This window comes from Artemia sp. Qi Xiang Cuo, chromosome 18 (assembly GCF_049724085.1).
Source record: "Artemia sp. Qi Xiang Cuo chromosome 18, ASM4972408v1, whole genome shotgun sequence".
NCBI lineage: Eukaryota > Metazoa > Arthropoda > Branchiopoda > Anostraca > Artemiidae > Artemia > Artemia sp. Qi Xiang Cuo.
In genome coordinates, this window is record NC_142811.1 from 50,038,888 (window position 1) to 50,066,140 (window position 27,253).

Below are 27,253 nucleotides of genomic sequence, written 5' to 3' on the forward strand. Positions count from 1 at the left end.
ACATAATTGATCCTGCATTTTAAATTTGCTCTAGCATATTACATATCTTGCATATACTGCATCCCATTCCAGACAAAGCCGTGATCCTTTCGTGATTTCCACCGCAATGTTTGGTGCTCTTGTGCTATTATCATCAACTCCACTATCAACTTCTAATAGAGTAAACATTCCACTCATCGCCATCAACACAAATATATATCCAAATGAGTAAAGTCAAACTGTTCTTCTTCTTCTCACTCCTTGAATTCTATTCACAGACTAATAAAACTATAGCAAAAATCCTTTCTTTATATTCACTCCGCCGCTACTATGTAAACAAGCCCTCTGATTGGCTGAGAAGGAAACATGTGATCTAACTGTTTCCAGGAAAGCCATAACATTTGAATTGAACAACAACATCAAATACTATTTCTGGATCATCCATAAAACAGACATGAAAAACATCAAATAAATCGAACAACACACATAACCATCCATGAAAACAGACAAAAAAATGTGAGAAAGTTCCTGTTTTTCAAATTCTCACTGACAAAAACCATAAAACATCCATAATTTGATGTTGACATCCGAGAAAAACATCAAATAAATCGAACAACACACATAACCATCCATGAAAACAACCATAAATGTGAGAAAATTCATGTTTTTCCATGTGAGAAAATTCCTGTTTTTTCATTCTCACTGAGAAAACCATATAACAGACATGAATTGCTGTTGACATCCATAAATGTGACAAATTTCCTGTTTTTAAAATTCTCACTGACAAAAACCATTAAACATCCATGAAAAACATCAAATAAATCGACCAACACACATAACCATCCAAGAAAACATACATAAATGTGACAAAATTCCTGTTTTTCAAATTCTCACTGACAAAAACCATAAACCACGTGGTTCTCGTGTCAATATATGGTGTTAAAAAAAGTTATAGGTGGCAGCAGGGGTGCGTGACACGACTGGTACCCCCTCCTCTACTCCCATTCCGGAGTTTATTGAAGTTTTTACGAAAACAAATGGCCATCTCAATATTTCTATCAGATACATTTCGGGAAAATACGAAGTGTGTGTGTGTGTGGGGGGGGGTATCCACCTTCCAATCCCTCTAAATATCAAAAATGGATCTTAGAATTTTGATTAGCAATCCAATGAGCCCCCTCTGAAGTTGAAATGGCTATCTCCAAATTTTGATTGAACGTATTTTGGGAAACTGTGGGCGTGGGAGGGGGGGGGGTTATTTGCCCTCCAATCACTTTTGACTCAAAATTACTTTCGACTCCAATCACCTCCAATCAATTCGGCTTTTATAGGCAGCGCTGTTGCGCTGCCTATAAAACTATAGGCTGTAAAATCTTTTTATAAACATTTTTCTTAATTCTCCTTCTTTTAACACGTAGTATTCGGTCCATCCTGTGATATTCGGGATGTAACTCCTTTTCTCGTTGCCCCTTCCTTTTCATTTTCTTGAAAAGAAATTTGTTACCTTCATATATTTCTCACATAGTTTTCCTATATTTCCTTTCACTATTTTTAATTTTCTAACCTTTAACTACTCATATAAATATCAATTTAAACAAGAAAACCTTCCTACCGCTATCATATACATTACCTTTGAGTTCCATGGCCAATAGAAAGAAAACACTATTTGAATCGAGGAAGCAGTGTTTCGAGTTAGCGGCAGGGTTGCCACCTGGTGAAAAATCAAATGATTTCAGTGGTTTTTTAGTTATTTTTTTGTGTATTTCTTCAATACCCTAGTGATTTATGTGCTGATTTAGTGATTTCTTTGTTTAGGAAACAAAAAAAAATCACTAGAAATAGTGATAAATCACTGGGGGGTGGCAACCCTGGTCAGCGGGTATGTTAGCCGTCATTGCTGTTGATACTGAGCGAATATGTCAGGTTATCTGCAGAACATCCTTGTGTTCTCTCTGAAAATGTTAGAATCAATTAAAGATAGCAGTATGGTGAGAAATGACTTCGGAAAGCGGTGCAGGGTATTTTAAGATAAGAAAAATGTAAAAGGCGCACCAAGGGAAAGAGAACTTCCCTGGTTAAAGCGATGGAGTCGACTATATTGGATGGTAAGAAGCCCTTATAAAACACCAATCACAATTAATCTGAGCAGTTTCAATCCAAATAACCAAAGAGGAATTGGAAGTACAATTACAAGAAATTATGTCTGCAATCCAGAAAAAAATTTAAGAGAAAACCAGCATATGTAATCTCCTTGAGGCTTGTAAAACTACAAGTGAATACCGGTGCATATATCAAATATTAAATTTAATCTCGAATTTTGTCGGCTCCTTTTTCATGTTATTTTTGCAAAAGAAAATAATTCATATTAACATTCCGTGATTTTCAAAATTGGAATTTTTCACTCTCCCTGTAACGGAGTCTATTAATATCTGTCCAAGGTACAGAGTAATAAATTCACAACTTTTTGTAGAGTACCAAGGACAGTGAAAATAAAGCCAGATAAGTTGAATTGGCACTGTGAAAACTTGCACTACAATATGCATATTAAAAAATAAAAAAAATAAAATTTTAGGCAAAAATTCTAATGAAGAAGACGTTTATGTGTAGTTATGTGGTTTTTGATGATAGAGGGCGCTAACTAAAAAAAGTCTGAAAAATAAGCCAAAAACATATGACACGAAACAGCCTAAGAAGATGTAGCTTTCCTTTTAAGGCCAATTTCTCCTTGAGAATAGACGTTTTGCTAATGTTTGATTTTTTGTAGATGTAAAGCATCGTCAAAATTGACAAATTAGTTTTGCTTATTTGCTTTCATGGTCCAACTTGGCTACTTTGTCAAAAATTTGGTACTGCTCTAAAAATTTAAGAATTTGCACAAATCAAAAGAAAATCTTTGAAAACCATGGTGCTCAGGTATAAAGAGACCAAAGCATGTCGTCCTTAAAGGGGTAAGAGGTCATACAGGAGGATTTAAAGGAAACTTGAAGGAAGAAGAAATGGATTTGAAGGAAGTAGAAATTGAAGCTTTGAATAGATAGAGGTGGAGGAATATTTGCAGTCAGGATGGCCTCAGACCACCTGGTGCTAGCAGTAGTAGTAGTAGACCAAAGATGGGTCCAGGGAGGAGAAATTGCCTTTCAATCAATCAATCAATCAAACTTGTATTTTTAAATAAATGAACAAACGAAACAATTAACATGAACATTTTGACTCAAAGCAATGCTTGTACGAGTCACACCCGACATTGGTAAACAAATTTATATCACACTATGAAATGAAAAAGAGAAGAGCTGATAACATAAGAGAGGAATACAGAATTAGAAAGGAAAGAATTGAGACGAGGTGCAGTCAAAGAAGGAGAGTGAGAGGATAAGATACAAAACAAAAATTGAGACATTAACTCATGCAGTATCCAATAATGTTTAAGAGAGGTATCGTTTTTGGAGTGTGCCAAATGATTTTATGGATTTAAGAGATTCATTAATTGAGTTCCATACAGAAATACTTCTATAAATTGGAGAGTGTTGAGACCTTGTAAGCCTTCTTCTCGGTAGCATAAATTTGTACTTGTTGCAGCGGAGAGCTCTTCCTCGATGAATTGTGCTACAAAGTTCGAAGTACCTGGAAAGACCTTGAGGAATTCTATTCGATATTGCCGAGTGTGCTAAACGCAGATTAGTAACGTTGATTATCTGTGTTATATCTATTGTTCCAGTGTCTCTGCATAGGTCTGTTGAGGGGTATAGCCTGGGCAGGCAATATGTGGCCTTGACTGCACGGTTTTGTGATCTCTTTAATGATTTTAGATAAGATTTAAATGTATTGCCCCAGAAAGAACAGCAGTAGTTCAAGTAGGGGAAGACAAAGGCATTATAAAGCATTTTCATCATGTCAGCACTTAGAAGCAGGCTAGCTCTATGTAACATTGATGTTTGCCGTGAGATTGTTGAAGACAGCTAGGATATGTGATGTTTGAACAAAAGAGAGGAATCTACAAATATGCCGAGGAACTTTGTGACTGTGGTCTGAGGAATGGGATTTCCATTGATTGACAGTGCAACAGTGTGAGACAACGAGTGAGTTTGAAGGAGCAGAAGTGAAGACTATGATGCAGCTTTTTATAGCATTTACCTGCATTTTGTTACGAAAACACCAGTCAGATGTTTCGTCAAGAGTTTTTTGGGCTTTTTTTACAGCAGACTCCGATGATTCAGCAGCAATGAAGAAATTTGAGTCATCAGCAAATAGTACTGGGTGTGCATTTGTAGTAAGACATGTTGGCATTGATATACAATTCCAACATGTTGGCATTGATTACTTATGTAGTAAGACATGTATGTCATTGATATACAAAATAAACAAGAGCGGTCCAAGTACCGACCCCTGAGGTACGCCAGATTTTACCGGCAATTCTGGCGACACACTACCCTCCACAATTACATACTGCTTACAATCAGTCAGGTACGAAGAAAACCACTCGTGAGCAACACCATATATTCCAAATGAATCTAATTCTGTGAGGAGGATTGAATGGCATACCGTGTCGAAAGCTTTAGTGAAATCCAGAAAAATCCCAAGTACCTTTTCTCCAGCATCCTGGCCATTTAATATGTATTCAACTGAATCAACTAAGGCATGCAAAGTTGAGTGATAACGCCGAAACCCGTATTGACTGGGAGAGAGTAGCTGCTTGACATCGAGGAATCTGTATACTCTGTTATAAACCATTAGCTCGAGGACTTTTGATATAACCGTTACAATTGATATGGGTCGATAATTAGAGATAAGACTCTTGTCTCCTGTTTTGTAGAGGGGAAGGACTTGGGCAGTTTTAAACACATTAGGATAAACTCTGGTTGATAGTGAAAGGTTGACCAAGTGTGTAAGTGGAGCTACAAGACCTGCAGAGGCCTTCTTCAAGATATAGTTGCACAGCCCAAAGGTACCTTGGATTTTGCCATTAGGCAGCTTAATGATAATCACTAGTAATTCCTCTTTCGCACATGGTGCTAGAAAAAGACCTGGTATTGTTCTACTGTGGGTTGGTTCAGGAAATGGGCCAGAAGCATCTAGAGATGTCTGATTAACGAAAAATTGATTAAAAGCATCAGCACGAGATTCGCTTGCTACTGTCTCACCACGCATATTTATTATTTCCTTAGGTATAGCCACCTTCTTCCGTTTTTGACAAACTATTTCATTAACAACCTCCCATACTTTTCTCAATTTACTCTTACATTCATTTATTCTCTCCCCATAATACCGCATTTTTGCATTACGTACTACTCCGTTTAATTTATTTCTGTACTTTTTGTATTTCTCTCGCTTCAGGAGTTGTAAAATTATAAGCTTTCAGGTATAGTCTATTTCTGTGTTTGGTAGACTGAGCGAAACCTTTTGTCATCCAATGAGTTTTGGGAACACTTCTGATCCGACTTGCTCGTAGAGGAAAACACCGTTCTGTTAACTGTTTAAGCCGGCTCGTAAGTGCATTTGCAGCCATATCTGCCAAAGACGCATGAGTTACAGCAGAACAATTATTTGATTTCAGGTTTTCAGTAAAGTAGTCAATGATTTTTTGTGAAAAACTTCGACACGTGAAAACACGAGTAGACGCTGACTTAGTGGACCGGCCTGCCCTTGTTGGCACCATTTTAATGACAGGGTGGTGATCAGAAACATCAGATGTTATAATATGTGAGTTCCAAGATGTGTGAGGGTTAAAGGAAAGGAATATATTGTCAATCAGTGTTGCAGAATTTCTAGCTGAACAATACCGTGTGGGAAAGAATAGAGTAGGGAGAACACCAGATGATGCGGTTGTATAAAGGAACAAACGCGAGTTGGCCTCACCTTCAGTCTTCATCAAGTTGATGTTAATGTCACCCATAAGACACTTTTTTTACTTCAACCACCTCCATTAATATCCGACATAAGTTGCTCAACTTGCGAACAGAGGTGTCACTTGGAAATGGCGGTGGCTTATAAAAAAGGCACACGAAATCTACTGGAGATGACTTTCCAAGAATTTCAATGACTATTGAGTAGACAGATCGACCACGTTTGACTACACCAATAAAAATTGATTCCAAGTCATCGCGGCGCTTGTAAGAGATAGAATCATTTACAAATGGAAAAGAAAAAAGAAAGAAAAAAATATTCCGTTTGTGGAGAATAACGTGGTTAAAGTCATTTTTCTTGATTTTCGAGCCAATATATTTCCCTTGATGTTCAATCCAGATGAAAGGAAGTTTCCTATACAGGGGTGTCGGACATGACGGTTCTAATGGCGTGCTTTTTGTTTTGATCTGACTCCTTTTTTAGTAGCTATGGGTTTTTATATTTCTTAACATTTGACGTGATCGTCTCTTACTAGGTTGCTAGCTACCGCTGCAACCCGGATAATGTATTGCCACCGGAGCACTTTGTTACGTGACGTGGAAGATGTTTGGCTTCAAAACTGGGCAAACAGTATGGCGACATGTCATCTTGAGAAGACAGCCAAGTTTCAGTTAAACCAACTAAACCAAAAGTATTTTTCTTTTCAGCAGTGAATGTAAGAATATCATCCCATTTGTTTTTAATTCCTTGAACATTATGGCAGAAATGATTAGACTTATCATTGGTAGAAATTGCAGGAAGTATTTGATCAAGACATTCTTGGGTTGTTGCATATAAGCAGAACAAGGCATACACCCTGTCTATCACGGGATCAGTAGCTGACTCGTCATTACATCCTGGCATATTGAGAAATGCGATTTTTAGCAGGGACTGTTCAGTTAAGTAAGAAAAATCATTCATCGTCGAGATCAATGATGTTTTATATTTTCATCAATTAGACTAAATAGTGATAGTAGAGGAAAATAATAACAACATGAGTGTTCCAGTGTATGTAGTATTTCGTGATGAATATTGATGTCTCTTTATTTTGATGTCCAAGGTATTTTAAGGATGTCATAAAATCTCTCAGGGCTTACAATCAAATTAGATACTACATGTTTTTTTCTTATAGTTTCTAATAAATACTTTTATAACAGTTTGGCCATGGTGTCATGTATGTGGGTATTCGGAAAGAACCCAATGCCATCTATTTAAGGGTTGAAATACAACTAAGGATATTTGTCTCAAACGTATAGAGTACACATAATCTTTTCGAATTATGCAGTAAACTCTGCAAGTGATAACAATAAAAATGTACCATTCCGTGTTTATGAATACTTTAACTAGAACTATAATGATTACCGCTTTCTTTTTATGTATACTAATAAATATGAATATAAGTGCATTGACCATGCCGTCATACAGGTGGATGTTAGGAAACGCTCAACCCCATCTATTTGAGGGTTGAAATGAGACTAGTGATATTAACTCAAGCGAATAGCATTGATATGTCTTTCGTAAAAATACTGTAAACTGTGAGAGATAACGCGAAAAGTGAACTATTTTCTAGACATGATTGCTTCAAAAAGTGAAATAAATTCATGGCAACTTTTGCATCATATGAACTGTAAAATCACTAATGTTCAATGAAATAATTATTCATATTTGTTACTTCAGAAGAATTCATTCAGAAGAGCTAAGTAGGTAGCTCACCAGTTAATTTGTGAATAAGTCTTCCTCACGAGCAAGTTACAACAATAAAAATGAATTGTTTTTCTGCTTATGATCGGCTTCAAAAGTGGCATAGAGCTATTGCATCTTCTGTACTGTATATGAACTAGAAACATATTTCATTCTAATAAAACTTGTATTCAAATTTATTGTTTCAGCAAGACCTATTCAGAGGGTCTTTGGCTCACTCAGTAATAAATCAGTGAAAACCTCTTCAACAGTGATCACTGTTCTTTAAACAGTGATTCTTAAAGGCACTTATAAAAGACAGGAATTCCTTAGCAAGATGGGTTTACATACATGGGTTTACAGAAAACATACATAGAAAACACAGATGATACATATTAAATAAATTTTCTGGTCAACAAGGTCAACGTGGCTAATATAAAGGATAGAGCAACTGTAAAATGTTTGGATTAGCCAACCAGTTAGCCAACTGATTGATGTTTGTGTATCCTACTGTAGCAATGAAACTGAAACAAGAACCGATGTTTTGGGGTTCTCAGACGAATCAGCAGTTTCCTTTTTGGCCAAACTGGATAAAACTTCAGAGTAATAATCTTGAAGAAACTTTGGAGGAAACTAGAGCAATTTAAAAAAAAAACGACTTAAATTGTATTGGATTAATACGTATGAAATTCTGATCACAATTTTGTAATTGTGATCAGATTAAGACAAGCCTATGTGTAGAGCATTTCTTTATGACTAAATGAAAGCATGCTAATATATATATATATATATATATATATATATATATATATATATATATATATATATATATATATATATATATATATATATATATATATATATATATATATATATATATATATATATATATATATATATATATATATATATATATATATATATATATATATATATATATATATATATATATATATATATATATATATATATATATATATATATATTCATTTATCTTAAATAAAATTTTAATATTTTTTTATAACTAAAGGACTTAAAAGTGATTCATATATAATAAATAAATGAATAAATGTGTAATTTATGTAAACTATTTACCATATAATTCAATTATTTAGTAGTACTAACCTTTGGTCATTAACCTTAAAATATCATGATTTTAGACCACTATTTTGTCGAGAATATCTTCTATTAAAACAGGCGCAATGAAAAATGTTTATATAATATTTTAATTTAGTTTCTTATGGTGATCCTTTATTTCTTAGCTTCCTTTCAAGAACTTTTAACTTTCGATTCCTTTTCTATGTCTCAAATAAAATTTTCACCTCAAATTCAAAATTTGAATTTAAATTTATACTGTACTTATATCACTTTTCATCAGTCGCAGGGTAGCAAACGAGGTCTACCCTTTTCAGGTCAGTTCAAAAACGAAACAAATCACTCTATCTATTTTGGACCAGTCTTCTCAACAAAAAAGTGTCGGAACCGCAATTATCAAAAAAGGACCATTGTGATTTATTATATATGTTAAAATCTTTTTTTTTAAAGTCGTTTTTTTTTTGATTTTTTCAATTATTCCATGGTTTCAGATAGAATTAAAGCATGACTTTTTGTGTATATACCAATTTTGGCTATGGTTTTATCATATTTGAACTTAGAATGTTCTGAATATGTTTGTAATGTATGCTAGTTGCATACTATATTTATTTGAGGAGACTTTGTTCATGATTTAGACATCTTGATTCTAATATTTACAATAACATTTTCAGCATATTCATTTTATTTTCATCTTATATGATATATCATTGACAGCGCAATGGCACTGCCCAGGGAAAAAGTAAAGCCGGCTCTATTTATTATTTTAATGATTTTATTTCGAGCATTATATATCTACTTTGCTTTAATGTTGTTTTTTTTTACCATAGGTTCTTCGGTTGCTTGGCTCTGATATTTTTCTTGGTTTTCTTTCTGTTTCGCTTGCTTAAATGCTCATTATGTTTATATTTTTTTTTTTTACGATTACAACTTTAACTGTTAAATCGGCTTTAGCTGTCAGTCTTTTACATTGGTGCATATCGTCATACCAACTGTTGTCATCATTCAGTTTTACTATATAACTTCCTTTATTTCTGTAACCTACGATAATGATCCCATTCATCATCTTGTATCTGAAGATGTAGTTTTTTTGTAAATAAATGGATTTCTTAAAACTATTATGTTTAGTCAATTACAAAAAGCATTAGATATAGAAATTTCCTTACAAAAACGCCCTTAAACATATAGGATATTCCAGTGCCCTGCTAGCAGTAAAGAAAAGAAGAGGACACATCAGTGCTACCCCTGCAAAAAGTGATTTTTCTTGATGCTCAAACCGGGGAACTGTAAGTTTTCTGTAAAGGGTTTTCGGTGATAGTAGTTCCAATGGTGTACAGTTTTGTTTCGATCTAACTCCACTTTTTGTTTCGGGCTGTTTTTCAAAATTTCTGTGCATTGGTTATCGAAGTAAAATTTTACTATTTAGAGTAATAGTTACCATTTCTGAAGAAGCTGTAAATATCAGTTTTTTCTGAAAATGCTTTTAATACTTGGCTATTATGGGCCGCGGTTCGTTCTTTATTAGGTTGCAGCTACCATACAATCATGAAATAGTGGCGGATGGACCGTTTTGAGTAATGATTCTTTGTTTGCCTTCCAACCCAAAAGAAGGGAACTTCAACCAAGAAGAAAATAATCACCTTATTAACATGACCTTTATATAAATGTATGTAAAAGCTGCATAGGCTACATCCAAGCCAGGTGGAGAGCCTCCACTACCCCTGGATCCAGTAATTCTCAAGAAATGAAGGTGGTAAAATGTGATTAGAATTAAAAGAAAACATAAGGACTGCAGCACCTTTGCTACTTTTCTAAAAACTGTAGTTAAGTAGGCATTTATACAGAATGCTCTTAACTGGTCCTGAAACACTTAAACTGATTCTAGGTCAGATCAAATGCTTAAAGGGCTCTAGGTTTCCAACTATGTACAAAAATTCGTAAATATTCTAAAATATTTCCTTCTTACGGTACAAATTTTTCGCCTTTGAAAAGCTCCTCTCAATTCTACGATTTTGTATCTTCCCACGCATCCCACACCTTAAGATGAGCTGAGATAATTACTGAGCAATGTCATACTAGAAACCATTTCATAGAAACTGCCGCATAATGATTAAGTATATTTTTCCTCGGAAATTAGAAGTAATAAATGAGATTGAAAAGCAATCAGAGATTTCAGTAAAGAAAGCTGTTCCGATATAAATAACAAGAAAAAGTAATCTCCCTTTTACATTCAGGTTTTGTATAGTATTAAATTTCTCAATGTGAAACTTCTTTCAGCAGACATATAAAAAAAAAATCAGTTATGTAGGGAATTAAGGAATGAAAGCATGGGTACTAATTAAAGTGAACAAGGGCAGGGGGAGAGTAGGAGACCCCATAGACTTGGAAAAAAAGATATATTGTCAGTTTTTTCATTAAGAACGACCGAAATAAAATGCCTATATCTGGATATTAGATAACACTCTTTTTGTATTCTCATTCAGCATAAATATACTCGCCACTTCTCTCCCCTCAGGGACGACAATTTAGAAACAAAATCAATTATTAACCTTAGAAATAACCTAAACTGTTTTTTTAATAGCAGATGAACTTGACAAACTTCAAACTACCATATCATAGGCAGGACAATAGCACTGAATAGGTAAAGAGCGAAGGGAAGTCTGGTGTATTATTTATTTCTTCTGTTTTGCACCAAGGTACTTCGCATGCAAGAAGTTTTCGTTTTAAGAGTGAAAGAGGATTGGAGTGCAAAAAGCCCAACCCCCCAACATACCTTATCGAAATAAAGATATGGGAGAAAGTTTTTGACATAGCCATTTTGTCCAGTATTGTTGAAAGGTCCAATAACTATGCCTCTGGGGATGACAATCCCCCCTCCCCTCACAGCCCTTGGGGAAACGGCTGTAAGTTATGCAATTTACCTATCGATTAAATATAGTAATGTTTTTGGGAAGGGAAAAAATTTTGTCCATTGTATACATCTACTATTTGCTATTGGGAAAGGGGTGCATGTTAGACCCTTCATATTAAAAACGGCAAGGGTATGAAGGTGAAGATTTTTTTTTTACTGTACCTCCTCTCTCTCAGTGGCACTAGCTTTTAGAAAGCAAAAAACTACTGATAGGATCTTTTATATTGGCTTTTTCAGTCTGGCCATAAGGACTTTAGAGCATAAATAACGACAAAGAACACACGTTCTTTCCATCCTAAACAGAAGCACCCATGTTGAACTGGTGGAATTTCGTTGAAGTAAGACAGTAGGACTGTTAAAAAAAACAGTTTTAAAGGTCGCACTTTACTGTAAGATTTTGTTTATTTATTTATGTGTTTTGCTGAGGACGGCCCTTAGAAAGATGGTCGAAATATTCAATTAAGGTCTACACAAGTTGCACTGTTGAATTCACAGACTTTATAATCTCCTTTGATAAGTAAATCCTGTCAATTCTACTCCCTCCTGGTTTTCAATTAGAGTGAAGGAACTCGCATTCTTTTCTTTATAATCCGTGCGGCTGGTAAATCATTTGCTTTTATCAAGCCATTCAGTTGTTCACTCACTTTCTCTTTGAGATTAACCCTCGTTCTCGTTTATGCATCCTCATCTCTGGCTACACAGTTGAAATCACCCGTCAGTAATTTACATTCAGTTGCAGGAAAGTACCTTGGTAAGATATTTTGAACAAAATCAGCTCTGGTTTTGATGTTACTACTACCCGAAGGCATGTTTACATTTATCATTGTGCAACTGGACCACAACAAGGTGTCGAAATCAAGAAGCTTCAATCATGCGTCATTTGGAAATCAAGCTCAACATAAATCTAGACATCTTCTTTTACTCGTTCTTCAAGACGAAACGAACAAAATTATCAATATCTCCCTTACACTTCACTTCACTTTTCACTTAAAATGATCACAAATACACACAACCAATCGCTAATGACACAAAACAATCACTTTATTAGTCACTCACACTCGCACTTTATTATTAATTTAAACTCGATCATTCGTACTTTTGAAAATGTGATATTGCTCTGAAAATTCTATAATTTTATAAAGATTAAAACAATAATATTAGAAAACTACTTCCAAATAAAAAAAAATGTTCAAAATTCATTATTTAAAAATATAAACAAAAGTTCAGGTATGCAGCTCAAACCTAGCCTATCTTCAGCTTTTGACAGTCTCAAGCCCGCAAAGGGAGAAGATGGGCAGTGGGCATGTAACCCGCTCACAGAACCAGGGAGGAAACTTTCTGAGGAAACCAGCTTGCAAAAGATCTATACAAAAAAAAAAAATAAACGGAATTCCCTTTTCAATGACGATCCCTACATCCGCCCAACGGACACAATTTTTTAATGCAAAAATACCACTGAAAACCGCACAATCCTCAATGCCTCAATCCAATCCGAATGGGAAGATGTCTGGGTGGTCGCAGCGATGGGAGATAACTGGCGACTCTCCTTGGATGCCTTAAGCACGTCTGGAGGCACAGGAGGGTCTAAGGTCTATAGATAAATAGACATAAGATGGATCTAGAGGGTTAAAATTGTTTTTGTTCTGTTGCCCTTGGCACATTAAGAATGAATGTCCTAGTAAAAACAAAAAAAATAAGATGGTGCAATTTCTGTAGTATATGTGCAACAAGTACTATTATATTAAATTTTATATTGTTTCAGTAGGATCTAAATGTCGTCTTTCACTCAAAAATTAATGAGGGAGAAGTTCACAAATTAATTTATGAGAAAATTGTTCCTTCTATAGATGAAAGACATTTCTAAATGACACGTCTGAGACGTCTGACGGCAGATACGTCTAACGGTAAAGTGACAGACGTTTCTAGATGATAGTGATGTTTTTCGGGGGGAATACCTGAGGATATACCGTTTTGGTTAGTAATTTCCCGTCTGTAATCTCAACCAGAAGTATCCTCTTCGGCGATATAGAGTCCTAAATACTTGCATTTATTTTGTTAGTATAGTTACAAATATAGTGTGCATTTTGATAATCCCCTCCTTAACGCCTCGCTCTTTACGCTAAAGTTTGACTTTCTCACAACTCTTATTTTTTTTTAACAATAAGAAACTTTAGCGTAAAGAGCGAGGCGTTGAGGAGGGGACAGCCCCTTTCATATACGGAATAATTTCTGTTCGTTTTAAGTTTTAACGTCGTTCCTTACTTTCAGTTAAAAAAGCTTGTTTTTTTTATTTAATCACCATAAGAAACTAAGTTAGAATATTATATAAACATTTTTCATTGCGCCTGTTTTAATAGAAGATATTCTTGACAACATAGTGGTCTAATATCATGATATTTTAAGGTTAATGACCAAAGGTTAGTACTATTAAATAATTGAATTATATGGTAAATAATTGACATAAATTACAAATTAATTCATTTATCTATTATATATGAATCACTTTTAAGTCCTTTAGTTATGAAAAATTATTAAAATTTTATTTAAGATAAATGATATATATATATATATATATATATATATATATATATATATATATATATATATATATATATATATATATATATATATATATATATATATATATATATATATATATATATATATATATATATATATATATATATATATATATATATATATATATATATATATATATATATATATATATATATATATATATATATATATATATATATATATATATATATATATATATATATATATATATATATATATATATATATATATATATATATATATATATATATATATATATATATATATATATATATATATATATATATATATATATATATATATATATATATATATATATATATATATATATGTATATGTATATATATATATATATATATATATATATATATATATATATATATATATATATATATATATATATATGTGTGTGTGTGTGTGTGTATATATATATATATATATATATATATACATATATATATATATATTAGCATGCTTTCATTTAGTCATAAATAAATGCTCTACACATAGGCTTTTCTTAATCTGATCACGATTACAAATTTGTGATCAGAATTTCATACGTATTAATCCAATACAATTTAAGTCGTTTTTTTTTTAATTGCTCTAGTTTCCTCCAAAGTTTCTTCCAGATTATTATTCTGAAATTTTCTCCAGTTTGGCCAAAACGGAAACTGCTGCTTCGTCTGAGAACCCCAAAATATCGATCTTGGTTTCAATTTCATTGGTACAGTAGGATACACAAACATCAATCAGTTGGCTAACTGGTTGGCTAATCCAAACATTTTACAGTTGCTCTTTCCTTTATATTAGCCACGTTGACCTTTTGGACCAGAAAATTTATTTAATATGTATCATCTGTGTTTTCTATGTATGTTTACCGTAAACCCATCTTGTTAAGGAATTCCTGTCTTTTATAAGTGTATTTAAGAATCACTGTTTAAAGAACAGTGATCACTGTTGAAGAGGTTTTCACTGATTTATTACTGAGGGAGCCAAAGACCCTCTGAATAGGTCTTGCTGAAATAATAAAATTTGAATACAAGTTTTATTAGAATGAAATATGTTTCTAGTTTATATACAGTACAGAAGATGTAAAAGCTTTATGCCACTTTTGAAGCCGATCATAAGCAGAAAAACAATTCATTTTTATTGTTGTAACTTGCTCGTGAGGAAGACTTATTCACAAATTAACTGGTGAGCTACCTACTTAGCTCTTCTGAATGAATTCTTCTGAAGTAACAAAATATGAATAATTATTTCATTGAACATTAGTGATTTTACAGTTTATATGATGCAAAAGTTGCCATAAATTTATTTCACTTTTTGAAGCAATCATGTCTAGACAATAGTTCACTGTTCGCGTTATCTCTCACAGTTTACAGTATTTTTACGAAAGACATATCAATGCTATTCGCTTTAGTTAAAATCACTAGTCTCATTTCAACCGTCAAATAGATGGGGTTGAGTGTTTCCTAACATCCACCCGTATGACGGCATGGTCAATGGACTTATAATCATATTTATTAGTATACATAAAAAGAAAGCGGTAATCATTATAGTTCTAGTTAAAGCATTCATAAACACGGAATGGTTCATTTTTATTATTATCACTTGCAGAGTTTATTTCATACTTCGAAAAGATTATGTGTACTCTATAAGCTTGAGACAAATATCATTAGCTGTATTTCAACCGTCAAATAGATGGCATTGGGTTCTTTCCGAAAACCCACCTACATGACGCCATGGCCAAACTGTTATAAAAGTATTTATTAGAAACCATAGGAAAAAAAACATGTAATATCTAATTTTATTGTAATCCCTGAGAGATTTTTATGACATTCTTAAAATACCTCGGACATCAAAATAAAGGCAATTTTTCCTCCCTGGACCCATCTTTGGTCTACTACTACTACTGCTAGCACCAGGTGGTCTGAGGACAACCTGACTGCACATACTCCTCAACCTCTATCTATTCAAAGCTTCACTTTCTACTTCCTCCAATGTAGTTTCAGTTTCCTTTAAATCCTCCTGTATGACCTCTTACCCCTTTAAGGACGACATGCTTTGGTCTCTTTATATCTGACCACCACGGTTTTCTTTTAATTTTTAAAAATTCTTAAATTTTCTAGAGCAGTACCAAATTTTTGACAATGTTGCCAAGTTGGACCATGAAAACAAATAAGCAAAACTAATTTGTCAAATTTGACGATGCTTTACCTCGGCAAAAAATCAAACATTAACAAAATGTTTATTCTCAAGGAGAAATTGGCCTTAAAAGGAAAGCTACATCTTCTTAGGTTGTTTCGTGCCATATGTTTTTGGCTTTTTTTCAGACTTTTTTTTTTATTTAGCACCCTCTATCATCAAAAAATCACATAACTACACATAAACGTCTTCTTCATTAGAATTTTTGCCTAAAATTTTATTTTTCTATTTTTTAATATACATATTGTAGTGTAAGTTTTCACAGAGCCAATTCAACTTATCTGGCTTTATTTTCACTGTCCTTGGTACTCCAGAAAAAGTTGTGAAAGTATTACTCTGTATCTTGGACAGATACAAATAGACTCAGTTACAGGGAGAGTGAAAAATTCTAATTTTGAAAATCACGAAATGTTCATATGAATTATTTTATTTTACAAAATTATTATTAAATTTATTAAATTATTAAATTTATTTTACAGAATTATTTTATTTTACAATTATTTATTGAAAAAGGAGCCGACAAAATGTGAGATTAAATTTAATATCTAATATATGCACCGGTATTCACTTGTAGTTTTTTAAGCCTCAAGGACATTACATATTCTGGTTTTCTCATGAATTTTTTTCTGGATTGCAGACATAATTTCTTGTAATTGTGCTTCAAATTCCTCTTTGGTTATGTGGATCAAAATTGCTCAGATTAATTGTGATTGGTGTTTTATAAGGGCTTCTTACCATCCAATAAAGTGGGCCCCATCGCTTTAACCAGGGAAGTTCTCTTTCCCTTGGTGCACCTTTTACATTTTTCTTATCTTAAAATACCCTGCACCACTTTTCGCTTTCTCATCATACTGCTATCTTTAACTGATTCTAACATTTTCAGAGAGAACACAAGGATGTTCTGCAGATAACCTGACATATTCGCTCAGTATCAACAGCATACCGGCTAACATACCCGCTGACCAGGGTTGCCGCCCCCTAGTGATATATCACTATTTATAGTGATTTTTATGTTGCCTAAGCAAGAAAATCACTAAATCAGCACATAAATCACTGGATTATTAAAGAAAATCCCTAAAAATTACTAAAAAATCACTGAAATCGATTAATTTTTCACCGGGTGGCAACCCTACCGATAACTTGAAACACTGCTTCCTCGCTTCAAATAGTGTTTTCTTATGTAGTTTTTTTTTTATAGTGGCCATGGAACGCAATGGTAATGTATATGATAGCGGTAGGAAGTTTTTTTTTTGTTTAAATTGATATTTATATGAGTAGTTAAAGGTTAGAAAATTCAAAATAGTGAAAGGAAATATAGGAAAACTATGTGAGAAATCTATGAAGGTAAGAAATTTCTTTTCAAGAAAATGAAAAGGAAGGGGCAACGAAAAAAGGAGTTTTATCCAGAATATCACAGAATGGACCGAATACTACGTGATAAAAGAAAGAGAATTAAGAAAAATGTTTTAGAAAAAGATTTCACAGCCTATAATTTTTATAGGCAGCGCAACAGCGCTGCCTAAGTAAAGAACGATGTAGGCACAATGTATTTTTTTTATTGAAGATGTTGTCGTAGAAACTTCGAAAAGGGCTCATTCGATTGAAAATGGAAAGGGCTAGTGCCCTTTTTAATTGTCGAAAGTGATTGGAGGGCACCTACCCCCCCCCCCCCGCCCACCGTTTCGCAAAACACGTTCAATCAGAATTTGGAGATAGCCATTTCAACTTCAGAGGGGGCTCATTGGATTGCTAATCAGAAGTCTAAGAGCCATTTTTGAGATTTAGAGTTATTGGAAGGTGGATACCCCCCCACACACACACACACACTTCGTATTTTCCCGAATTGTATCTGATAGAAATATTGAGATGGCCATTTGTGTTCGTAAAAACTTCAATAAAACTCCAGAATGGGCCCATTTCATTAAAAATCAGATATTCTAATTCCCATTTTAAGATTCAGAGTGATTGGAGGGTGGATACCCCTCCCCCACCTCGCATTCTCTCGAAATGCATCATACTGAAAATTTTGAGATGGCCATTTGTTGTCGTAGAAACTTCGAAAATAGCTCATTCAATTGGAATTTGAAAGGACAAGTGCCCTTTTAATAAATTGCCCAGCTTTCCCCAATTACATCCAATCAAAAATTTTATGTAGCCATTTTTTTAAACGTAATTGAAAGAGTCGGAAATTGTCTTTGAGGATGACAAATAAAATGTTTTTACTTTGTATTTACTTGTTTAAAATGGTTTTACTAGATACATGAAGGGGGAATTCCTCCCCCTTGCACTCCAGCACGAAGGTCGGTGCCCTTTTTAAGAGTAGCTAGAGATTTGAGGGGTTGCGCTTTACTGAAGTACGTTTGAAATGTTTTTACCTTTCTTGCTTACATAAATGAAAAATTATCAAAACCTTAAGGAAGAAATATCAGTATATGTCAATTAAACGGACAATCCAATGTCATTTGTTTTTTTTTTGTTTTTTTTTTTAAGTAAATCGCAAATTGTGTTCTGGTCTTGAGAAGGCATAGGGGTTATCAGCCCTGCTCATGTTAATTTTTGCTCATTTTGAGTTTTAGTCGGCTGTTTATTTTAATGTCTGTTCGTTTTGAATTTCATTTATTTATTGATAGTGATATGTGACAGTTTTACGTCTGGAAGATTATTTGACTTGATTTTTGCTCATTCTTGGCTTAATGGAGCTCTTTACTTTTCTTTGAAAAACTTCACTTGCGGAAAAAGTTTTTTGAATTAATTAACATTATAAAGTCAATTTAGTTGATAAAAAATGGTGGTTTTCAACATCCGGCTAATCTTCATTAGAAGTTAATATAAATCTTACAAGTCCCAACCATACGAGGGCCGTAGCCATTCTTAGAGGATAAAAGGTACTTATGATTCTTCTAAGTACCTAAGTTAAGCTCCTTCTTTTAAACGTTTAGTGTCTTTGGAATAACAGGCAATAATATGCTTCAATTCCAGAATGCAGTCTGTTTTCAGTTTCTTATATTAGCATTTAATAACTGTCTCATTACCTTTAAATATATTTTTTCCTTTATTTGTCGTTGTTCTTTCTCAACAGGGCATGAGAAAGCTTCTAAGCACCTCATTGAGCACCTCAAATGAGCATCTTCTAAGCACCTCATTTGAGCTCCTTCTTAAGCACATTTAGTGTAGTTGGAATGAGAGGTAATATAAGACTGTAATTCTAGTGTGTGATCTGTTTTCATTTTCTTGTATTAATATTGAATAAATGTCTTATTACTTTGAAATCTATTTTTCTTTTATTTGTGGTTGTTCTTTTTCATTAGGAGAATAGAAAGCTTCTAAGCCCTTCATTGAGCACCTCAAATGAGACACTTCTAAGAACCTCATTTGAGCTCCTTCTTCAGAACATTTAGTCACAGTTGGAAACACAAGCAACATAATACTGTAATTCCAGAATGCAATATGTTTTCATTTTTTTTTATTAACGTTCAATAACTGTCTTATTACTTTGAAATATCTTTTTCTTTTATTTGCGGTTGTTCTTTTTCATCAGGGGATGAGAAAGCTTGTAAACACTTCGTTGAGGACCTCAAATGAGGTGTTTCTAAGCACCTCATTTGAGCTCCTTCTTAAGCACATATAGTTTAGTTGGAATGAGAGGTAAATAAGACTGTAATTCTAGAATGTAATTTGTTTTCATTTTCTTGTATTATCGTTGAACAACTGTTTTATTACTTTGAAATCTATTTTTCTTTTATTTGTGGTTGTTCTTTTTCATTAGGAGAATAGAAAGCTTCTAAGCCCTTCATTGAGCACCTCAAATGAGACGCTTCTAAGAACCTCATTTGAGCTCCTTCTTCAGAACATTTAGTCACAGTTGGAAACACAAGCAACATAATACTGTAATTCCAGAATGCAATATGTTTTCATTTTTTTTTATTAACGTTCAATAACTGTCTTATTACTTTGAAATATCTTTTTCTTTTATTTGCGGTTGTTCTTTTTCATCAGGGGATGAGAAAGCTGGTAAACACTTCGTTGAGGACCTCAAATGAGGTGTTTCTAAGCACCTCATTTGAGCTCCTTCTTAAGCACATATAGTTTAGTTGGAATGAGAGGTAAATAAGACTGTAATTCTAGAATGTAATTTGTTTTCATTTTCTTGTATTATCGTTGAACAACTGTTTTATTACTTTGAAATCTATTTTTCTTTTATTTGTGGTTGTTCTTTTTCATTAGGAGAATAGAAAGCTTCTAAGCCCTTCATTGAGCACCTCAAATGAGACACTTCTAAGAACCTCATTTGAGCTCCTTCTTCAGAACATTTAGTCACAGTTGGAAACACAAGCAACATAATACTGTAATTCCAGAATGCAATATGTTTTCATTTTTTTTTATTAACGTTCAATAACTGTCTTATTACTTTGAAATATCTTTTTCTTTTATTTGCGGTTGTTCTTTTTCATCAGGGGATGAGAAAGCTGGTAAACACTTCGTTGAGGACCTCAAATTAGGTGTTTCTAAGAACCTCATTTGAGCTCCTTCTTAAGCACATATAGTTTAGTTTGAATGAGAGGTAAATAAGACTGTAATTCTAGAATGTAATTTGTTTTCATTTTCTTGTATTATCGTTGAACAACTGTTTTATTACTTTGAAATCTATTTTTCTTTTATTTGTGGTTGTTCTTTTTCATTAGGAGAATAGAAAGCTTCTAAGCCCTTCATTGAGCACCTCAAATGAGACGCTTCTAAGAACCTCATTTGAGCTCCTTCTTCAGAACATTTAGTCACGGTTGGAAACACAAGCAACATAATACTGTAATTCCAGAATGCAATATGTTTTCATTTTTTTTTATTAACGTTCAATAACTGTCTTATTACTTTGAAATATCTTTTTCTTTTATTTGCGGTTGTTCTTTTTCATCAGGGGATGAGAAAGCTGGTAAACACTTCGTTGAGGACCTCAAATGAGGTGTTTCTAAGCACCTCATTTGAGCTCCTTCTTAAGCACATATAGTTTAGTTGGAATGAGAGGTAAATAAGACTGTAATTCTAGAATGTAATTTGTTTTCATTTTCTTGTATTATCGTTGAACAACTGTTTTATTACTTTGAAATCTATTTTTCTTTTATTTGTGGTTGTTCTTTTTCATTAGGAGAATAGAAAGCTTCTAAGCCCTTCATTGAGCACCTCAAATGAGACGCTTCTAAGAACCTCATTTGAGCTCCTTCTTCAGAACATTTAGTCACAGTTGGAAACACAAGCAACATAATACTGTAATTCCAGAATGCAATATGTTTTCATTTTTTTTTATTAACGTTCAATAACTGTCTTATTACTTTGAAATATCTTTTTCTTTTATTTGCGGTTGTTCTTTTTCATCAGGGGATGAGAAAGCTTGTAAACGCTTCGTTGAGAACCTCAAATGAGGTGTTTCTAAGCACCTCATTTGAGCTCCTTCTTAAGCACATATAGTTTAGTTGGAATGAGAGGTAAATAAGACTGTAAATCTAGAATGTAATCTGTTTTCATTTTCTTGCATTAGCTTTGAATAACTAACTGTCTTATTACATTGTAATATCTTTTTCTTTTATTCTCGGCAGTTCTTTTTCATCAGGGGATGATAAAGCTTCTAAGAACTTCATTGAGCACCTCAAATGAGGTGCTTCTAATTACCCCATTTGAGCTCCTTCTTAAGTAAATTTAGTGTAGTTGGAATCAGGGGCGTCCCGAGGGGGGTCAGGGAGGGGCGTACTGCCCCTCAAACGTTTTTTACATTCGGTAAAATTTTCGGCAAAGGCAAAAATTTCGGATAAAATATTGCAAAATTGTGCGAAATTTAGCAAAATTCTTTATTTCTGCGGAAAATTTGGCATAAATCAGGTAGCAATTCGGTAAAATTACGAAGATCGCCCTCCCCCCAATAAAATGAGTCATGGGACACCCCTGATTGGAATGAGAGGTAATATAAGACTGTAATTCTTTTCGTATTATTATATTAGCATTGAATAACTTGTCTTATTACTTTGAAATAAATTTTTCTTTTATTTGCGGTTGTTGTTTTTCATCAGGGGAAATAGAAAGCTTCTAAGCCCTTCATTGAGTACCTCAAATGAGGTGCTGCTAATTACCTCATTTGAGCTCCTTCTTAAGCACATTTAGTGTAGTTGGAATGTAAGGTAATATAAGACTGTAATTCTAGAATGTAATTTATTTTCATACTATTATATTGGCATTGAATAACTGTCTTTACTTTGAAATAATTTTTTCTTTTATTTGCGGTTGTTGTTTTTCATCAGGGGATGAGAAAGCTTCTAAGCACTTCATTGAGCACCTCAAATGAGGTGCTCAATAAGGTGCTCTAAGCACCTCATATGAGCTCTTTCTTAAGTAAATTTAGTGTAGTTGGAATGAGAGGTAATATAAGACTGTAATTATAGAATGTAATCTGTTTTCATTTTCTCGTATTAGCATTGAATAACTGCCTTATTACATTGAAATATCTTTTCTTTTTTTGCGGTTGTTTTTTTTCATCAGGAGATGAGAAATCTTCTAAGCACTTCATTGAGCCCCTCAAATGAGGTACTTCTAAGCACTTCATTCGACCTCCTTCTTAGGCCCATTTCTTGTACTGTAGTTGGAATGAGAGGTAATATAAGACTGTAATTCTAGAATGTAATTTGTTTTCATTTTCTTGTATTATCGTTGAACAACTGTTTTATTACTTTGAATTATATTTTTCTTTTATTTGCAGTTGTTCTTTTTCATCAGAAGAGTAAGTTTCTACGTCCCTCACCGAGCACCTCAAATGAGGTGCTTCTAAGCAGCTCATTTGAGCTCCTTCTTAAGAATATTTAGTGCACTTGGAATCAGAGACAATACAATACTGTAATTTCAGAACGCGATCTGTTCTCATTTTCTTGCATTAGCACCTGATAACTGTCGTATTACCTTGAAATATCTTTTTCTTTTAATTATGGGTGTTCTTTCTCATCAGGGGATGAGAAAGCTTCTAAGCCCTTCATTGAGCACCTCAAATGAGGTGTTTCTAAGCACATCATTTGAGCTCCTTCTCAAGCACATTTAGTGTATTTAGAATGAGTGGTAATATTATACTGTAATTTTAGAATATAATCTGTTTTCATTTTCTTGTATTAGCACTGAATAACCGTCTTTTTACTTTGAAATATATATTTCTTTTATTAGTGGTTGTTCTTTTTCACCAGAAGAATAGAAATCTTTCAATCCCTTCATTGAGCACCTCAAATGGGGTGCTTAAGCGCCTCATTTGAACTCCTTCTCAAGCACATTTAGTTTAGTTAGAATGATTAATAATATAAGACTTTAGTTTTAGAATATAATCTGTTTTCATTTTCTTGTATTACCATGGAATAACTGTCTTATTACTTTGAAGTAAGTTTTTCTTTTATTAGTGGTAGTTCTTTTCCATCATGGGAATAGAAAGCTTCTAAGTCCCTCACTGAGCACCTCAAATGAGGTGTTTCCAAGCAGCTCATTTGAAATCCTTTTTAAGAATATTTAGTGCAGTTGAAATCAGAGGCAATATGGTACTGTAATTTCAGAATGCGATCTGTTCTCATTTTCTTGCATTAGCATTTGATAACAGTCGTTTTACCGTGAAATATCTTTTTCTTTCAATTATGGATGTTTTTTCTCATCAGGGAATGAGTGACTTCTAAGCCCTTCATTGAGCACGTCAAATGAGGTGTTTCTAAGCACCTCATTTGAGCTCTTTCTCAAGCACATTTAGTTTAGTTAGAATAAGTGGTAATATAAGACTATAGTTTTAGAATGTAATCTGTTTTCATTTTCTTGTATTACCATTTAATAACTGTCTTATTACTTTGAAATATATTTTTCTTTTACTAGTGGTTGTTCTTTTTCATCAGGTATTCTAAGCCCTTCATTGAGCACCTCAAATGGGGTGCTTCTAAGTGCCTCATTTGAGCTCCTTCTCAAGCACATTTAGTTTAGTTAGAATGAGTGGTAATATAAGACTGTATTTTTAGAATGTAATCTGTTTTCATTTTCTTGTATTACCATTGAATAACTGTCTTATTACTTGGAAATATATTTTTCTTTTATTAGTGGTTGTTCTTTTTCATCATGGGAATAGGAAGCTTCTAAGTACCTCACTGAGCACCTCAAATGAGGTGCTTCCAAGCAGCGCATTTGAGATCCTTCTTAAGAATATTTAGTGCAGTTGGAATCAGAGGCAATATGGTACTGTAATTTCAGAATGCGATCTGTTCTCATTCTCTTACATTAGCATTTGATAAATGTGGTATTACCATGAAATATTTTTTTCTTTTAATTACGGGTGTTCTTTCTCATCAGGGGATGAGAAAACTTCTAAGCCCTTCATTGAGAACCTCAAATGAGGTTTTTCTAAGCACCTCATTTGAGCTCCTTCTCAAGCACATTTAGTGTATTTAGAATGAGTGGTAATATTAGACTGCAGTTTTAGAATGTTGCCCTTTTTTTGCCCCCTCCTTCTGTCAAAAAATGTTAGATACAGCCCTGGCTGTCATTCTTATGTTTCCTTTGCCTTATTATTCTTCAATTATATTAAATCTTACCCTCCTTTATGGATTTACAATTGATCGATGAGATTGGCTACCCTCGAGGAAATTATAGCCTAGTAAACGACACAGCATTCGCACTGGATTCTGATCAAAGGATAATTCTTCTAGGCTTGGTTTGTTTCGGTGGGCGTTTTGGGGCTGAAAAACTTTTTCCTAGATATTTTATCTACTATGGGTTGCCTCCTAGTAGTAGCATAATATTTGCAGGCATGAATATATATTGAGTCGGAGGTAATAGGCTTGAGACTGTATGTGCAGGATTTTGACTCTTGTTGATGGAATAGCATCGCCAAGGGCTGAAAACAATGTTGTGACCAAGATGGGCCCAGGAATGCACAAAGCCTCCATTCATTCTGCAGGCCCCATGGACTTCTTGCGGTTCGGTTCTAAGCCGGCTTAATAGCTTCGGTGTAGACTTAAAAAAAATGTGTTGGTCCCCGTCCTTAACTGGTATCCGGGACCATTGCTTTTTCTGAGGCAAAAATAATTTAAATGATTTAAAGTACATGAAAGTTGGAACTAGGAACGTAACGACGTCAAAAAATAGCTATCGTATTGACATTTTGACTGACGAATTCAGATGATTTGAACTTGTCTTATTGAAGAGTTTAAGAACCTCATAATCTAGGGGTAGGAGGCATGAAATTAGATGATACAGAATTTGTTTGCTCAGACAGGAAGGATGGGTTAAATTGGGAGGGAGTAGGGCTCATGATGAATAGTGGGGATGCTAAGTCTTGTTTAGGCCGGGAAGGTATTAATAATAGAATACTAATCGCTAATAAATAACTAAAAGTTCAGGGTATCAGTTATAGTAATATGTGCCCATGTAGAACCGACTGACGGAGAAACTTGTGACTCAGATGGATTTTACTTACAGTTACAGGAGCAAATAGACAGGGTCCCAGATAGAAATATGGTTTTTTTTTATCAGGAGGTTCCAACACCCAGGACAGTAGGAATAGAGATAGATAATATCCTAAGTAATTTTGGTGTAGGAAAAGAAAACAATAATGGCTACAGAATGTTACAGTTTTGTAAGTATAACAATTTAGTTATAACCAACACAGTGTTTGGTCATAGAATGGCCCATAAGTTAACATGGTATTCACGTGTTGGTAAGACAGCAAACCTTATTGATCATGTTATTGTAAACCGCAGAAGGGCAGGATCAATACAAGATACTAGGGTATGTAGAAGTGCTGTTATTGATGCTAAAAGTAAAGATCACCATCTGGTGGTTTCAAGGGCTAATTTAAAGCTAAAATTTCGGAAGGATAACTACTTCCATGAAGTTGTGATGATGGTAGACCCCAGGATGGAAATTTGAGATAAACTTTCCAGAAACAGTTGAACACTAAATTGGAGAGTTTAAAATTTGACAATGTAGAAGATTGATGAAATAATTTTAGGAAAATAATTTGTTGCTGATTTGAAGTTGCTGATCTTAGGTAAGAAAGTTAGGAACGCAGCTAAGAATATTAGTGAAAAAGCTTTATGTTTAAAAAAGAGGAGAAGGGGCTTGTACAAGAGTTATCTGAGTGATTGATCATATAAAACAAGAGGAATATAAAGAAAGTGGAGAAAGCATTGAAGTATGAACTAAGGAGGTGTGAAGTGTAGGCCATGGATAAAATTGCCGAGGATCTGGAGGATGCAGCCAAACGGCATAACAGTAAAACATTGCACTGGCGTGTTAATAAATTGAGAGGGAGTAGTCAATCTTGACTTGTCCAAGTCAAAGATAAGAACGGGCCCACAATTAGTGATAAGGAAAGAGTTAAAGAGAGATGGAGAGAACATTTTGAAAATATGCTAAAATTTTTTTCTCTTTAAATCCAAATTTAAGGCAAAAAAAATATCTTTCACATAAATAAAATTTAAAAACTATCCAATTGAGTCCTCCGATGAAAAGAGGCGCTCTGCATGCGCCATGAATGCATGGGAGCAGACTTACAACCTGGGGCTTTGACGCTCAACCCTTTTTGTTAGAGAATTGAGTATTAACCTTAAAATGTCTTTTGCTCACGGGTTTGATTTAATTTGAAGTTTGGTGGCTCTGTAAAGTTTTCTTTATTTTTGCTCTGTACAGGTTTAAAGTTAGACTGCAGAGTTTAGTCACATTATAACCAATTTGCAAAATGTAGGGTGGGGGGGAGGAGTGCTTTTTTTTCATTTTTCCACGAAGAGCCGCAAAATATATTTTCTATAAATCCAGGGGGGTCCATCCCCCTTGTCAACCTCCTCTCTCTTGACAGTTCTACATGATAAGGCAGACGCAACAGTTGATTTTTTAACCTAAAGTGTTGCTTTTTATTTTAAAGAAAAATGAGGG

The 27,253-nt window shown here is 33.8% G+C and overlaps 1 protein-coding gene across 3 annotated transcripts in view; it reads left to right on the forward strand.

The window, feature by feature from the left end:
* The window catches only part of LOC148941600 (uncharacterized), a 140,757-nt gene extending 116,548 nt beyond the window's left edge, over positions 1-24,209 (forward strand). For all 3 annotated transcript variants that reach the window (XM_089104344.1, XM_089104342.1, XM_089104343.1), the window contains one exon: positions 23,067-24,209. In XM_089104344.1, coding sequence (XP_088960470.1) covers positions 23,067-23,135 — 69 coding nt within the window. In that variant the 3' untranslated portion in view covers positions 23,136-24,209. The remainder of the gene's footprint in view (positions 1-23,066) is intronic.
* Positions 24,210-27,253: the final 3,044 nt, after the last annotated feature.